This window comes from Octodon degus, unplaced genomic scaffold (assembly GCF_000260255.1).
Source record: "Octodon degus isolate 3935 unplaced genomic scaffold, OctDeg1.0 scaffold00024, whole genome shotgun sequence".
In the NCBI taxonomy this organism is placed as follows: domain Eukaryota; kingdom Metazoa; phylum Chordata; class Mammalia; order Rodentia; family Octodontidae; genus Octodon; species Octodon degus.
The window spans coordinates 2,491,182-2,507,727 of record NW_004524600.1 but is presented as its reverse complement, the minus strand read 5'-3'; the positions used below and the strand labels follow the sequence as shown (position 1 = coordinate 2,507,727).

Genomic DNA, 16,546 nt, shown 5'->3' with positions numbered 1-16,546 from the left:
CACAATAGTTCACAAGCTGGTGATGTTTGGGGGTAGAACATAGCACACAAATCCTAGGAAGAGAAAACAAAATGGCTATTAGAATTCTGCAAGGGCCAATATAGATGACAGAAACTTAAAATACAACCATGAGACTGATATACCACAGAAACTTATTTATTGGTTACTAGCTACTTGATACTGGGGGGATGCACCTTAGGCAGAGAGCTTCAGCCAGGCCCCCTTCAATGCTCTGGCTAACATGTGCTATATGACAGACTCAACATCATCCTAGTTCTTGAGTTCTAGGAGTGCACAGTAAGCTCGCCACTGCTCTGGGTCCCAAATCTGTGGATTCCACCAACCGAGGACTGAAATTCTTTAGGAAAGCTTGTGTCTGTACTAAACATGTGCAAGCTTTTTGCTCTGCTCATTATTCCCCAAATAAGAGAATGTTACAGTTACTTGAATTATATTAGGTGTGGTAAGCCATCCAGAGGTGATTTAAAGTATATGGAAGAACATACATAGGTTACATGTACCTACTGTTCCAGTCTTATCTGAAGAACTTGGCCATCCACTGAGTTTGGTACCTGCAGGAAAAGGAGGTGGTTCTTGAACCACTTTCCTTGGGATATAAAGGAATGATCGTACATTAAATTGTTTCATCCGAGTATGCAGGTGAATGTAAGACCCAGCTAGATATCGACCTAGATATCTCATAGCACTTTAATCTGGCGATGCCCTTCTCATATCCCCAGGGTTTAATATCAAGTAAATGTGGACAGCAGGTAGAGATTAATTTTTTAGAAATTTGGCAGAAAAAAGGAATACATTTAGTGTTCCTTTTCCTTACCCACATTTACCGTATTATTACTCTTGTCCTTTTAAGGAAAAACATTCTTTCTAAATTAATGCTATTTCACACCTACTATATACAATAAGAAGGTACTTTGTTCCAGTAAGGACCAGTACAAACAGAAATGTAGAATGATACCCAAAAGTATATCAGTGATAAGCATTTCCAACTGTATAAAAAAATCTGGATTAAATCTGTGAATTAGCACAATGGCTCCATGCTTTGGTTATAGAAGGCTCTTGTTTTCTAAATGCTATGTAATACCACAATTGTTCTTTTAGGCTATTCATATAGCTTTACATTGGGATGAAAACACAGATGTGATTACTGGCTTAAAGCAGAAAACCTTTTATGGGCGACCCAACTGGAACAATGAGTTCAAGGAGATAGCCTACAGCCACCCTAGGTAAGCAAGGTCAGCTCTCTTACCTCTGCCTGCTTGGAAACTCTCTGGAGAAGTTACTCTGCAGTCAGTGCTGTGCATCTGGCTTTGAGATATAACGTCTACCTTAGAAAAGATGGTCATCATCTATTTCAGGAACAGCAAACCTGTCATAACTGGCTGACAGCCTTTTAAAATTATCGATTATGTTGAGATTTTTCACACTTAACCTCAATTTAAAGATGGTATTTCTTAAACAACATATGCCTTCAAGAAATCTTTGGTGAGTACAGTTAGCTCTAATTACCCAACTGGAGAATTCACTGTGTCCAACTGCACAGTGTATGTAACTTGTCTAGCAAAAGCAGAGAGAAAATGTTGTTAGGACCAAGATGGGATTTAGAGCTGTGGTCCAGGACTTGGTATCTGAAGCTCAAGCGTCAAGGCATGGTTTCTAGCTCTGTCAATCCCACCGGTACACTTTGGCTAGTTACCTGTCCTGGTTCTGACTTGGTCTCCTGTTCTGAAAACTGCAAATTACAGTGCGTCCTCCCAGGACTGTGACAAGAATAAATGCACAAACGCTAGTCAAGTTCCTAAAACAGTGCTTTCTACATGATATTCAGCAAATGCTAGCTGCTGTTGGTGCTGTTATTGTTATTTCAGCTACTACTACTATTATTTTCCTTATATAATATACTTCAGCACAGAGAATAGGAAACATTTGCTCTAGGGCTTCAAGACTTGAGTGACTCCTTACCACCTGGTTCTAGAAGTTTCTAGCTATGTGACAGTGGAAAAGGCAGCTTATTTCAGCTTTTGTATTCCATTGTAAAATATGGATGATAATAGCTTCTTTTACCTCATTATGAAATAGGGATGATGATATCCAAATGTGTGTTGTTTCACATATTTAAAAAATACATAGCGATGAAGAACTTAGTAAAGTATAAAGCACTGATACAAATAGTGCTACAGTAAGTCTCCTGGGCCACTATTTGTCCATTATCCACAACTCCTGTAAATCAGCACATCCTGCTATTGTCTCCATTAAAGAACAGTTTGCATGTCTGAGGAAATATCTGAAGGAAGTGAGGGATCATGACATGTGGAAAATTGGGAACAAGCATGTTCCTCTCTCTGTTCCTGGCATGGATCAGGAAGCCAGAGGAGATGAGAGACAGTATCAGAATATGGCATTGAGAAGATGTAATGGGGTTAGTTGCTGGTCATGATAAGACTTCTGTTTTTATTCTAGAAGTGCAAGTCACTTAGAGGTTTATGCCCAAGAGTGGTTGCTGTGAGACAACAAAGTATAAGGAGCCAAGGACGGAAGTGGAGAGCCCAGCAAGGAATAGGCAGTAAGGATTCAGCAGTTGAAGTGGCAAGAAGCAGTTGGATTGTGGGCTTTTTTGATATTGAGCTAATTGTGGCTTACTGTTGGACGGGGGGTTAGGCTCGACCCCTGCTTGAATGGAGCTGCTGCTTACTTGGGTAGCAATGACTGTAAGGCCTGTGGGTTGGCAGACATGGGATAGGAGTTCCACTTTTCACACCTTTAACTTCAGATATCCAGTAAGCAATGAATGAGTTAAGTTTTGGGGGAGAAGCTCAGCTGGAACTATCAGCATGTCAATTGCTTTTGAAGCCATGACATCAGGACCAAAAGAGCAGATAGACTGTGAGAAGAAAAAAAAAAAGAGCAGATAGAGACTGACAAGGGTTTGAAGAAGTACAATGTTTAGAAAGTAGGGGAACATGCTGCAAATACCAGGGCATAAAGTAAATTTTATATTACTCATATCCCCCTTTTTAATCATGCTACATGGATCCTGTATGCCCTGAGATTTTTCTGTCTCCTTTATTACTATTGAAAATGTAGGGGGAAATTAAAATCTCCTAGAGTATTTCTGGCCACCTCTCTATTGGCCATAATTCCCCTACACATTTTACTTGCATTACTGCTCTGTGCTCTTTCCTCATAGGAATTATGCTTCATTAGACTTTCTGTAGTACCCTAGCTTTTTCTGTTCCATAAAATACCTTTCTGGTGAATATTATTCATCTTTTGGTCAGCTCTGTTCATTTTTATATTTTTTATATTATCTCTGTGCCAGGACTATGCCATTGTGTCCTTTTTTTATTGCCACTGCATTTGCAAGACTTTTTTGAATAGTTACATGAAGGATGTAGGAGAGGAAGGGAGTATGGAAAGAGTGACCAAGTAGCCACCCAGTGTTTATAAACACCTAATTTCACTTTCCTCCTTACATGTTAAGTTACTCCAACTTCAGCTGCCCCATGCTCCATGAGACCCCAGCCAGTTCTCTGGGTACCTTGTCCCCTGACAGCCTGTCTGAACCCTGGACCTACGACAAGAGTGTCCTGTGAGGAGGTTCTGAACTCCTGAGCACACAGCCTAGAGAAATGGGTGAAGGAATGCATATGGAAATTTTCTCTGATCTTGCATTAGCCTGAGAGAAATAAATTTCCAATGTGAAGGGCCAAAATCAAAAGGATAACTTGTAACTGTAGGGTTAGAGGAAAGAGGGCTGGACAAACTACACAATCTTCCAATCTCTTGTCTGCCCTATTGATACAGGAAGAAAAACTGATCTTGAGTGGGTAACCTCCAAATGATATAGGGAACCTCCAAATGACATAGGAAAAAATGATCTCCCGACCTGACCTGCACAAGTTCGTGTTCTCTAAAACCAAAGAATGAATTTTAGGAACAAATGGAGGTTATGAGCAGAATATATTTATTGAGAGAAAGAAAGCCCCTGTCCGAGAGAGGTACAGGAGGGGGGGCCAGAGCGGGTAGTCTCTGGGAAGCTGTCTCTTCCAGGGACTTTTATAGTGTAAAACCTTGTGGGGCTAAAGTGGAGAGAATGGAAACTCGCTTAGGTGGATGTGGGGTGGGACAAAACTATGGTCAACCAATGAGATTACAAGCACCATTGCTCAAATAAAATTGATTATGCCCAGGACTAAATGGGGAAGCGAGTCACAGGGTAAGCGGGCATGAATACGGGACAGGGTTTCTTCCTGTTGGGGGTTGGAATATGGGGCAGGGTCTCTTTCTGTTGGGGGTTGGGCTAGTGACTCACTTGGGACTTTCCAGGTGATCAATACCTATTTAGACTATCAATCCCAGGTGCAACTCTTTTAGCATTTGTTTGGCCTTTAGGTCTTTAGGTCTGGTTCACAGCAGGAGCATCCGTCCCTCCCACAGTTGTAAGGCATCTCATCTTCTGTGCTGTCTCCTTTGAGGGCCTGGCCCTGTCCAACTGCCTATAATATTTCTATCTAACTCGGCTGCCTACAACACTGTGAGCTCAGCTGCAGATGGTCTGAGAGCTGTTGCCCTGTGGAAAGAGGCCTTGAGACCTTCCTTGGCACTACATCCTGGAGTTCATCCCTGTTCTATTGTACCTTTCACCTTGGCTCTTGCACCCTAGAACTCTATCTTCTCTCTGAGAGTGGTACTTCCAACTTATCCTATCCAGGAGCCTCAGAATTCAGTTTATCTGGACTCCTATAAAATTCCCAGCCCTGGTTCCCAGCTCCTCTGCAACCTGAGAGCCACCACCCCTCCACTAATCCCTATCCTGATCCTGTGTAGAACCAACATGAGATAATTTCATCTACAGTTTCCTTTAAAAGCGTCTTGGTAGAAATTAACATGTTAGAAGCTCATATGTGACAACTTGGCGTTTTTCTGTTCCAATTTTTTCTCCTTTTGGAAAAAATATATTTTTGGATAAATGTTTTATACTCAAATTTCAATTCTCACAAAACGAAATTTTCTTACTTTTCTGGCTTTAACAGATATAGATAGATAGATAGATAGATAGATAGATAGATAGATAGACAGACACACACACATCTGTTTTAAGTGCTTTCAGGCAGTCCCACTCTTCATTAGGATTGTGCCTTATTGACATCTCACACTCTATTTGTTTATTTTTGTTACACCTGAAGCTTGCAACCCAGTGGGGAAAGCTTTTCAAGCCAAACCACTTAATTATCTCTCATCTCTCCAAAAGTGTAAGCCAGAAACATAGAGCGTCACAAGACTGCTGGTAAAACTGGGCTTGCACAAACTAAGCCCACAAAATTATGCTCTGCAGTGCTGAGAAGTGAGCCCATCCAATTTTTGCAGGGGGTGAGGAGTAGAAAACAGTTTTAAACTGGGAAAATAGTATTGCTGTCACTTCATTGCTGCTTTTGTCAGGACTGTGTTTGTTCCTTTTCTGGAGCCATAATCAATGTACACAAGTGCACTTAAGTCCCAGTTGCATTTTTTCTGCAGGGTAGCTCTGCAAACTCTCTTTATCACAGCTGACTTCATGTCTTCCAGGAAAGAAGAGGCTTCTAAGGTTTGGATTTCACTGAGCTAAGCCACTGGGGCACACTCCCTAGTCCAAAATATTTTAAATATCATACTTGTAGTAGCTTTAGTCTCTAGAACACAGCCTCAAGACCTATGAAAAGACTACAACACACATACAGGCAAAGCCAATGATTGCTTCATCCCTGGGACACCAGGTCTCTGAGAAAAGGCAAGTCACCAGGAAAGGTTTAGCACAGCCCCTCCAGAAGACATTTAAAATGACCTCCTTAAAATTTTCTTTTTGTTTTCAGCTGTGTAAAAGAAGATTTATGTTTAATGAAGCTTTTAATGAAGAAATCTCGGAAAGAGAATGCCAATGAAATCTAATTTTTAAACAAGAAAATCTAATATGGAAAAGTATTTCAATATCCTGGCCTTTGTCCAGATAGAAATGAAACACACAATCCAATTACTGTTCTGCACAAAGGACAAAGTAACATTAATTTTCTTCAAGATGGTTATTAAAGAGATAAACAGTATATTTTCCCCTTGCTATGTCAAGGATATGTTTGTTCCCAAGCCCACTTGGCTATCCTTACAAGACAGACTTATCCTGCCATTAGCTAGTATCTTTTGGCAAAGATGGGTCAGTAGAAAGAGCTGGGGGGGTTGTCAGAAAAGGCTCTCTGTTCTTGAGGCCTTTGAAGTCAGCTCTGAACCATTTCTATTCATCAGTGCAAAACCAAGGATTCTTAAGACTTACTCTTATAAAAACATTTACCTGTTCACTCAAATCTAGTTTGTTCTCATCCTAAGAAGAAGGAGTTAAATCAAAAGAATAACGTGAGGAGTAGCAAAAATATTTTTTATAGAACATGAAAAACAGCACCAAAAATAAAGCTTGAAGGGAAGCAGATCAAAGAGAGTTGGGCAAGCTTTAAAAGAACCAGAAAATTACAAAAATAACAGTAATAGAGAAACAAATTGATGGCATCAGAATGAATACAAATAAGGAAGAGGGAAGAAAAATTAAAAATAGATCAAAGACGGGAAGCAGAAAATAGGAAAAGTGTGTTATATTGTTTTTTGTAATTAATCTTCATAATTATATCTGCTGCATTAATGAAAATATGAGTATAGGTTTTTTTGAGTATAGTTTTAAAAGCCACTCAACAAATAATAAGTAGATGCATCAAAAATGTTATTGCTATGCCCAAACTCACTTGCATGTGATAATTATTGTATGTTACAGTTGGAAGCACAAAAAATACTCTAAACATAAAAACAATTGAAATAATTCTCCCAATCCAAAAGTGATAGTCTAATTAAGCACATGCACTGACATCTCTGTCTTACTGATCTATAGAAATATGTCCTTCACAAAACTGAAAGCTGTATTTCAATTTTTGCAAATACTCTCAATATGTTCCCAAGCCTTAGACAAGTGTTCAGAAATCAGAGGAACATTTCCAAGAAGGTAGACAGAATGAAAATAAATATAGCTTTTCACATCTAGCTTTTCTTTTTCTTACAAACACACATTGTACATGTACACAACCTTCTGAATGTGTGGATCAGCTATTTTTAATTAATTGACTAAAAGGTTTCTCCGTAGGGCCTCAGTCTTTGATCTTACACTTCAGATAATATTTATAGTTTGCTACTTTTGACTTATCTGCTAATAATTTCACTATGCCTTGTAGGTGTAAACTTTATGTAATTAATTACCATAAAAACTTTAAGGATTTGGCCATTTTTTATAACTTCAGTAGAAATGTTTCTTTTATCTTGAAAGAAAAAAACAAGAAATAGAAGATCAAGTGTTTTGGAATAGTTCAGCCCAACTGATGAAGAAAAGTGTCATCCAACCATATGATCAGGGGCTTCTAATCCATATTGCGTGATATATTTTAGACTACCCATTGTTTTCAGAAATATAAAAATACCTTTGTACTAAATTGGGCAAATGTGTCCATCTGGGATCACATTTGCTTATGTGCACACCCTTCAATTCTCATTTCTACATACATATGTGCAAAATGTTTTTAAATGATACTTTTAAGAAATTAGCATTCTGATTATAGCGCACAGGGTCCCTTACCTAACAGGATATACTAAACATCCCTTATACGATTAAAATATTCAGAGCACTCAGAGAAACAGACTTAAGTGGAAATCCAACAGATGATAAATTATAGCTTATAGAAAAGTAAAGCCTCCATCAAGTGACCATGTGAGTATGGTAAGCACATTTAAATAGTACCTTTCCACCAGGGCGCATCCAACTCTGCTTATCACCAAGGGAAGACAACAAAATAACTGCAGTGACTTAATTTGAGGTAGGAGGGATTAAAGAGGTAAATCAAAGTGAAATTATAATTACCCTGCAAAGTTTCTTTGATGACATAATCCATCAAAATGTTAGTGAAAGAAAAATATTTAGTTATTTCTGTATGTATATATTTTAGTGTTTTACTAGGGTAAAATAGGTCAGGGTTGGAATAAAAATAGCGTACCATTTTCTGGGATCCAATACTAAAAGTCACCTGCTTTCATCTTTCTCCCCTGGTTGACTATAATCTCCTGAAATAGGGACAACTTATCTCTGCTCCCAAGAAACTGATATAATGGCCACCACGAACAAGTAGAAAGATGATGAGATGGAAAGAGAAGGTATGAGGGGAGTCGTAACAATACAGCTCTGTTTGCCAAAGAAGGTGGAGTTGGTGGAGAGTGGTCAGAGAAGTCACATAGTGAGTGAACATTTTTTGGTGACATCTACAGCTTCCAAAGGACAGCTGAGTAATTAGGACACAGAAAAAGTAATGCAGCAGGCTGCTATAAAATGGACTGGGATATAGGTTTCTTTAAAAAGGCTGGTCAGCATAATTATCATCTGTGGTTATGAAAAAGAAGGTGTTGTATAAAACGTAATTATGTGATAAATCATTTGGAAGTCTTTTAATGAAAAACATTCAGTAGGAAAGATTAAGCAGAAGTTGTGTCCATTGTCTGAAACAGAGTTTGTAGCTCTTGGTACCTTCTTTCTAAGCATCCATAAATCCATGGGAAGCTTCTGTTTATCGATTTTATTTGCAGAATGCACTCAGGGTATAAAGTAATTTGATTTTTTTAAAAAAATAGGGTTTAGGGTCTGCCCCTACAGAGTTATAACTTACCAAGCATAAAAGCCAACTCATAAAAACAAACATACAATTTAAAGAGAGAAGCGCTCACAGCAGTAGAACCTGGGAATCCAGAGAGGTGGTGGGATTACTCCCGGGCACACCCACACTCCCGTATATCTGCTAGGCTGAAATCTCCTGGTGGGTGATATTTTGGATGTTTTTCATGCATGGCATAGTTGAACTGTTTTGAAAAATGCACCAATCCCACCGAGAAGAGCACAGAGTTATTTAGCAAATATAGAGGAGGGATAGAGGATTTTCTTTACTGTTTATCAGAGCTAAAAATAACACTGAGAATGTTAACCATCTCTGCAATTCCTGTGAAATTTGTCCTTTTCTCATCAAGGTCAGTAACCCAGACTGATCAATGCCATTAGTATTGTCCCTGATCCAGCTTCTCACCCATGTGCAAACTTTGTGTTTTGCAGGCTGTAAACTGCAGAATAAATGCTGCCTCCGGTTTTACACTTTTTTTTTTTTTTACAGAGAATCTTTTTTTCAATCCTCAGCAATTGAGGGTAATTAAATTTTATTGAAGAAGTTTTTTTCTTTACCAACCCCATTAGGGTTCTGTTGCTCTTGTCCATTGCCTCATAAAAGAAAAACACTGCCACATCTGTGTCTTAGCGCTTTGTGAGATTCTCTGCTTTGCGGCTCACAAGATGCGTCTGTGGTCAAAAAATCTCCATAGTTAGAACAATAAATGCCAAGGAGGGTAAACAAGGTAAGCAACCAAATGCCATCTGTGGGCACTGAGATGTGCAGAAAGCAGCCGAGAGCAGACCACAAATGGTCTTGGTGAGACGTTTTGGTGCTTGCATAATCACGACAGTTACAGAGCCTGAATATGAAAATAGCATGTACTTAGCTGTACACTGTGATAGCCACAGTTCAAAAAAGCAGAGGAGCTATAAGCCACTGGTGATACCTGTGGTGCACCTGGCAGCCAACAATCAGAATAATTCTGTGGAAAGAAGTCTTGTAGGCGGACCATCCAAGAACACCATCAGCCGCTGCAGTGACTGTGGCTGCCAACAAAAGGAGGGGACCTGCAAAATGGAGAATAGGCCAGGGAGCAATCTCTTTTGGTGATGTCTACACTAATAGAAAAATATTACCTCTGAGATGTAGGCACTGAGCAAAGCCAGGACTTCCTATTAGGAAAGCTCTTACTTGGTCCATCTAGCACTCAGAATGTTTTGTTTTGCTAATCCGAGTAAGTCTGTAACCACCTGTGAGCTAGTGGATTATCTTCTGCTGAGCTTTGTGGAGCAGGCTGAGATCAGCCAACTGCATGCAGGATGAGACCCTATACAAGCTAACAAATACCAAGAACTTACTCTGTGCCAAGCACAGCACCGAGGCAGGACCTGCACTCTCTTGCTCAGTCCTACAGGGATTCTAAGAAAGCAGAAGAGCTTCTAGGGGCTCAGACTCATGCTGCCTCCTTATGCCATTATGCCATGAGTCACGGGGGCTTTAAGATCATTTACGTGCTTAAAGCTACCCAACCAAAAAGTGATAGAACCCACAACACCAGAATCCCAACCATTGCCTTTTATTCTTGCAAATACCTTACGGTTGTTTTAAGTCATATCTTCAGTAGGAAATATTTTCTTTAAGAAAGTTCTTTCTTGAATGGAGCCATGGAAATGATATCTTTGAGAGCAGAACTTACATATTATAAGCATTGTTTAACGTGTTTGTTCTAGTCACTTTCTTAGTCACTGAAACAAAATATCAGGCACCTGCCACTTAAAGAAGGAAAAGTTCTTTTGTCTCACAGTCTGTAGAGATTGTAGCCCTTCTTTGGCTCTGACTCCAGGGAAGGAGAACATGACACAGGGGCATGGAAGAAGAGATATGTCATTGTGCGGCTACAAAGCAGAAAGGAAGGAGGAACTGGAAAAGGATACAAAGTCTTCCAGGTCACAAGCCCAGTGACACACCTCTTCCCTCCAGACCGTCCCTTAATATTGAGTGTCCTTCCCCAAAACCCACCTAGGAGCACGGGATGTTCTTGGGGACTATCTAGATATAAACTGTAACCCTGCTGTTGCTTCCACTTTCTAATAAATTCTTTTGAATATGATTAAACCATCAGCTTCTACTAGAGCTATTATAATTGTGAAATGCCCACTTAAAATGTGGCTATCTTTCTATACAAGCTAGGAAAACCATGCTACTATGTAAGCTAAGATGAGCTTGGTAATATCTGCATTCCCCAATAAAAGCCAGATATTATAATGGTCTGGTGCTGGATCTGAAGAATTGTTCTGAGGCAGTGTTTCTTTGTACAGGATCTTTTGCTTTGCTATCACCTGGGCTCCTTGATAAACATGAATTCTTTGAATTTGATCCAGGAAACCTACATTTTAATAATCTGTCTAGGTGATTTTACACACAGAAAAGCTCCAGAAGATCTAAATCAGCTTATCTCTGGTACCGGAAAAGTGCTACAAAGAAGAATAGTACCAAGACAAGGGGGGAAGACATATTCTCTGTCAGTCCCTGTGGACTGACACGGCCCAACCTCAGGAGACTACCTGAACCCTGCCCCAGTGTGAGATTTATATATAAGCAGAGTCACGGGGGATTTGAATAGTGCTGTGACAGTCACTCTATGCAAAAATAGCTCATCAACACTATTTGCTCTATCATTGTGATTAGCAATGACAGTGCTTGGCTGACTACATTTTCAGTGCTGCCTTTTTTCCCTTTCCATCCCTTCTTCTCAGGCTTCTTTGAAAATTAAAGTAATTCCAATAGGAGAATTAAATCAAGTTGCTATTACTTTAGTATAAATTTTATTATCTATAAAAAAGGCCAGCTTGAACAGGATGTGAGTAATAACTAACCCTTTTAAAACCTTTTTGAATGCATTAGCTCATTTTCTCTTCAATAAAATATAAAATTCACTTTATATATGTGGAAACTACAATCTCGTGCCTCTCACAAGACTCCGCAGATGAGACTCAATCCAGGTATATATTCACTTCTTCAACAAAGGTGTGTTGATTGACTGCTGAGTGCCAGCCACTGTACCAGGTACTAAGATTGCAGTGGTGGGTAAAGTAGATCAGGCTCCTGTGCTTAGAGAGCTTGCATCTAATCAAAGATCCAAGGTCAAAGTCACTCCACCAAAATTCCAGGTGATATCACCTCTACCTGAAATCCCCCTGCACGGTCACCACAGCCCCTTCCAGCTTCAGTCTTCTGGGCTTGCCAGATCTGTGTGATTCTATAGTGACAGCGTTCTGGGAACCTGGAAACGTATATGATGCTGAAAAAAGAAAAGGGACTCTATGAAAAAGATAGAACTGCAACTACTTGCCTCAGGTCAGAATTCTGTCTTGGCCTCTGTCTTGTCCCATAACATTCTCTCCTCTTCTGACTCCTTCAGCAGCAGCATTGGTGTGTTCTTCTGTGGACCCAAAGCCCTGTCAAAGACACTTCAAAAGATGTGCCGCTTGTATTCATCAGCTGATCCTCGGGGTGTTCATTTTTATTACAATAATGACAGCTTCTAAGTGTTGCAGGTAAGTGCATGCATTGCGTAGATGGAGGCATTTGTACAGGTCAAGGGTCCAGCGACTTTCTCCAAATAATAATCATCCAAGGTTTTAAAGATTGTGTGGTCTCAATCTCAGTTTCTCTACTCTACTAATGTAGGGTGTCTGAGAGCCACATAAACAGGAACAGGCTTAGTTGCATTCCAAAGAAACTATTTGTGGGGGCTGGTGAGATGGCTCAGGGGTCTAAAACACCTACTTAGAACAAGCTTAGCAAGCACAGGGACCGCGGTTCAATCCCCCAGCCCCGCCCCCTGGTGGGCTGAGCTGGCCACACACAAAAATAAATAAATAAATAAATAAATAAATAAATTTAAAAAAAAAAACAACAAAGAAACTATTTGTGGACACTGAATAGGAATTTCCTATAATGTTTATGTCATGAAGTTTTTTCCAACCATTTTAAAATGTAAAAGTCACAGTTGGCTCATGTGCTACCCAAACTGTTTGGCTAGATTTGGCTTGCAAGACAGCTTGGGACTTCTGACATAGGTCATCTTTCCCAAACCTATTTTCATGCTTAACATTACATCCAGCATAGAGATGCATACTGCTGCTTGGCTTGAAGTCTCCTTTAGAAAACACTTCAAAGTTACTTCACTCTGAAAGGAGACACCTGCCTTCTACCCAAACTTGCTCTTTTCTGCTTTAAATTTAAGCCTCTTTGTGCTTTCTTTTTCCTCTCTCTCCCTCTCACTGTAGACTAGAAAAGTCACCAGTAGGGGTTACCTTACAGAAAAGTCCTTCATGTGCTTGAAAATGGTAATGACACCATCCTTTACCAGTCCCCATCTAGTCCACATAATACTAAATTCCAAACTTTTCAGCCTAGCATATGTACCCTTGACGCCCTCCAATCGCTGTCTCTGCTGTTCTTCAAATCACTTTCATTTTCTCACTTCCTCCTTAAATGTGTTGAATTAAATAAGACATAATCTTCTAATAGAAGCATCACTATTATTGGTAAGTGAATAACTTTTTTCTATATACACAAAAACTAAATTCAGTTCACCTCCATGTTTTTGTTCTTCTTTCCTACTTTTCTTTCTTTTTCTTTTTCTTTCTTTTTTTTCTATTTTCTTTATTCCTCAGTCTCTTAACAAATGCTTTTTTTGCTATCACATTTTGGTCAATGGTCATTTGACATTCAACTCCCCAGTTCAACTTCTGACTTACAAATAACAAGGACTTTAAAAAAAAAAATTCTCATTGAGTGGATCTTTCTATACCACATGATGATTTAACCCTCAAAGTATTCTGTAAGTATTCCTTACATCTTATAGTTTTGTTCTACTATGAATTAATGCTTTTGAAATTTTCCTTCTAATAGCTCTGGATACCAAGAGTGATAAGTAGCTTAGTAGGATCTACAGATTTAATTAGCAATATCTCATACCTTTTTTTTAGGTTTTCAAAGAAGCTGTTGACTTTCAAGAACTCTACCAGGAATTCCTCTGACCTCTTGTAAATATCAGTGTGGAGCTGGGAACTATTTAATGATACTGGCCATTGAGAATAGTGCATTGCATTACACTTTCTTAGCTTATAAATTACATGCCACGTACAACAGAGCAAAAACATTTACTGAAATTAAAATAGATTATGTTTTTCAAGCACTTATTATCCTTGCTGACTGTCATTCTGTCATAAAAGAATTCAATGTTTCTGATATGATCTGTTTTAACAAAGCCAGGCAGCCACTCGAAATCTTCCAAATATTTTCAAATTATGAACAGCATTCATTTATATTATTCTCAGACATTTATATTAATTATACAATTAATTTCTAAGGTATATTTCAGATATACCCTAGGGGAAAAAAGTTGTGTACATTCAATAATATCTCAAAAAATGATTCTACTACTCTGCTTTGGAATTTCTCAGTATCTATAAGTAATTGTTTGATGTAAATCATTCAAATCTACTAATTTTAGTATACTCAGTCATCCTGTGTAATTATTAATTTATTTAAGTTTGAGTTAGCCTTTACAACTAGAAATTTCTGTAGTCAAATTTAACTATTTGCTTAATATGAATATTAAATATATTAAAGCATTTTTCTTGGTCATATTCAATTGTAACTTTGCCTACCTATTTGATAATAAAATTTGCTTTTGAACATCCAGTTTTTAATCTAACAAGTTAAAACTCTCTTCTAATGAAATAAAACTTTAAAAATAGGTTTTATCATTTTTTAATCTCTGAGGATTTCATTTAAACTTTAATACCATCTCTTATAAACTGTAGAATCTGACCAACCCATAAAAAAAAGTCAAAATCAGTAGATCTCATTAATTTGGTAACCACCAAGTAAAAGAATGTATAGTTGAATCAATTTTTTTTTTTTTTTTTTGAACTGAGGATAGAACTCAGGCCCTTGCACTTGCTAGGGAAGCGCTTATTCCACTGAGCCATCTCCCCGGCCCCAAGAATGTATAGTTGAGAAAGAGGTCATTTAAAACATGAACAGAAGGGCCAGCCAAATAGCTCAGCAAATTAAAGTGCCTACAAGCAGGCATAGGGGCCCGGGGTTCGATCCCCGGGCCTGCTGTACCAGCCCCGCCCCCAGGGTGCACTGAGCTGGTGATTGAGACTGAGTGTAGTGGCACATGCCTGTAACCTCAGCTCTTAGGAGACTGTAAACAGGGGGATCACTATGAGTCCAATCTAGTAGTGAGACCTTGAACACCCTGTAGACCCTTCCCTAAAATACAGAGACATAAATAAATATGAACAGAAATGTAACAAACATAAATTCATTTAACAAAAAACGTTCAAGATTATTTGATAAATGAATAAACAATTGCAGGGAGAGATTTTCAAATGAATACAAGTAGCATGTTCCTAAGCATGAATACTAAACATAATAAAACATCAATTTGCTAATTAGTAACCTAAGTAAAATTCTAACCAAACTTAAAGTCTCAGGTTTTTAATAGGGTAATTACTCTAAAGTTCATCTACAAGAATACATGAGAAAGAAAAGTGAGCTACATGTGGAAAAGCAAAGAATGGAAAGAAAAGGCAATGACATAGAAGAATGAAAAGAGGAGAAAGGAGAAAAAGGAAAGAACAGGAAAGTTGAGAGGGAAAGGGAAGGGAAAAGAACAAGAAGAAGATTCAATATCCAGAAGAATTGTCTTGAAGCAGAGGACCTTGAAACAATTGGAAAAGAAAATCTGAATTACCTGCAAGTGAACACAAGAAACAAATACAACAGCCTTCTCAAAAACACCATTAACTGGTAACAAAATATTTTAAAACTGCTGAGGGAACATCAGTGGAAACATTGTGCCCACTGAAATTAGTATTCAAAATTAAAAGCACAACACACGTCTTTCAAAATGGAAAATTCAAGTTTACTTTGCTCACTAAAATAACGACCAAGGGGCACATTACAGAAGGAAGAAATCTAGTTCATGGGATGCAATAAGCAGGGATCAGCAATTTTTATCAAAATCACCGAGATTGACCATGAAAGAAAGTGAGGGGCTACATTTTTGAAAGCTAAAACTAAAATAGTACACAATAATAATATGAAAAACGGCCATCCGGCCCTGGAATTCAGGCATCCTAAGCCCATACATTTATTGTCCGGAAGATGAAGGCACTATTTATTGAATACAGCCTTCGTTAAATTCTTTAAGTGAGTGGGATATCCTTAAAAGGATTCATTGCTCACCACAATTCCTTTTAATCTAATTTCTATATTCTTAAGATTTTACTAATTATCAGCTGCTAATTTATGGGATAATCAAGCAATATTTAAAGTTCTCTTGAGTGTTGCATTCTGCGCTTTAATTCATATTAGAGAAAATCAGTGAGTTGAATTCTTAATAAACTGCTTGGCTACATCATAAGTTTTGGGACTCTTTTATTTCTGTTAGAACTTTCAGAACATTACTATAATATTTTATGTCACTAAATATTTCTGTGATAAAGTAAGAGGACAATTTCATTCTCTCCCCTTTCTAATTTAATTACTTTTTTATCTGGATGCTTAAATGACTCTCCTTTATCTCTGAATTTCATACCACTTTTAATACCAAAAATTCTCACAAAATTTTCCTATATGAAAATGTGAATTTTCAACAGTATTTTTTTCTTTTACTTCAGGAAATTTTTTCTTGTATTAAGTCTGTGAATATATTTCCATTCCCTTTGTCTTCATATTTCACATATCAATTATACTTATGCTGGATCTTTCTTTTTTCTTTTTCCCATTTTGTT

At 38.2% G+C, this 16,546-nt stretch overlaps 1 protein-coding gene across 1 annotated transcript in view; it reads left to right on the top strand.

Annotated features, from left to right (window-relative positions):
- Nox3 (NADPH oxidase 3) overlaps nucleotides 1–12,274 on the top strand; it is a 58,365-nt gene extending 46,091 nt beyond the window's left edge. Inside the window, exons 12-13 of the mRNA XM_004628501.2 lie at nucleotides 1,120–1,244; nucleotides 12,148–12,274. Of these exons, the coding sequence (XP_004628558.1) occupies nucleotides 1,120–1,244; nucleotides 12,148–12,274 (252 nt within the window). The remainder of the gene's footprint in view (nucleotides 1–1,119; nucleotides 1,245–12,147) is intronic.
- The last annotated feature ends 4,272 nt before the right edge of the window (nucleotides 12,275–16,546 follow it).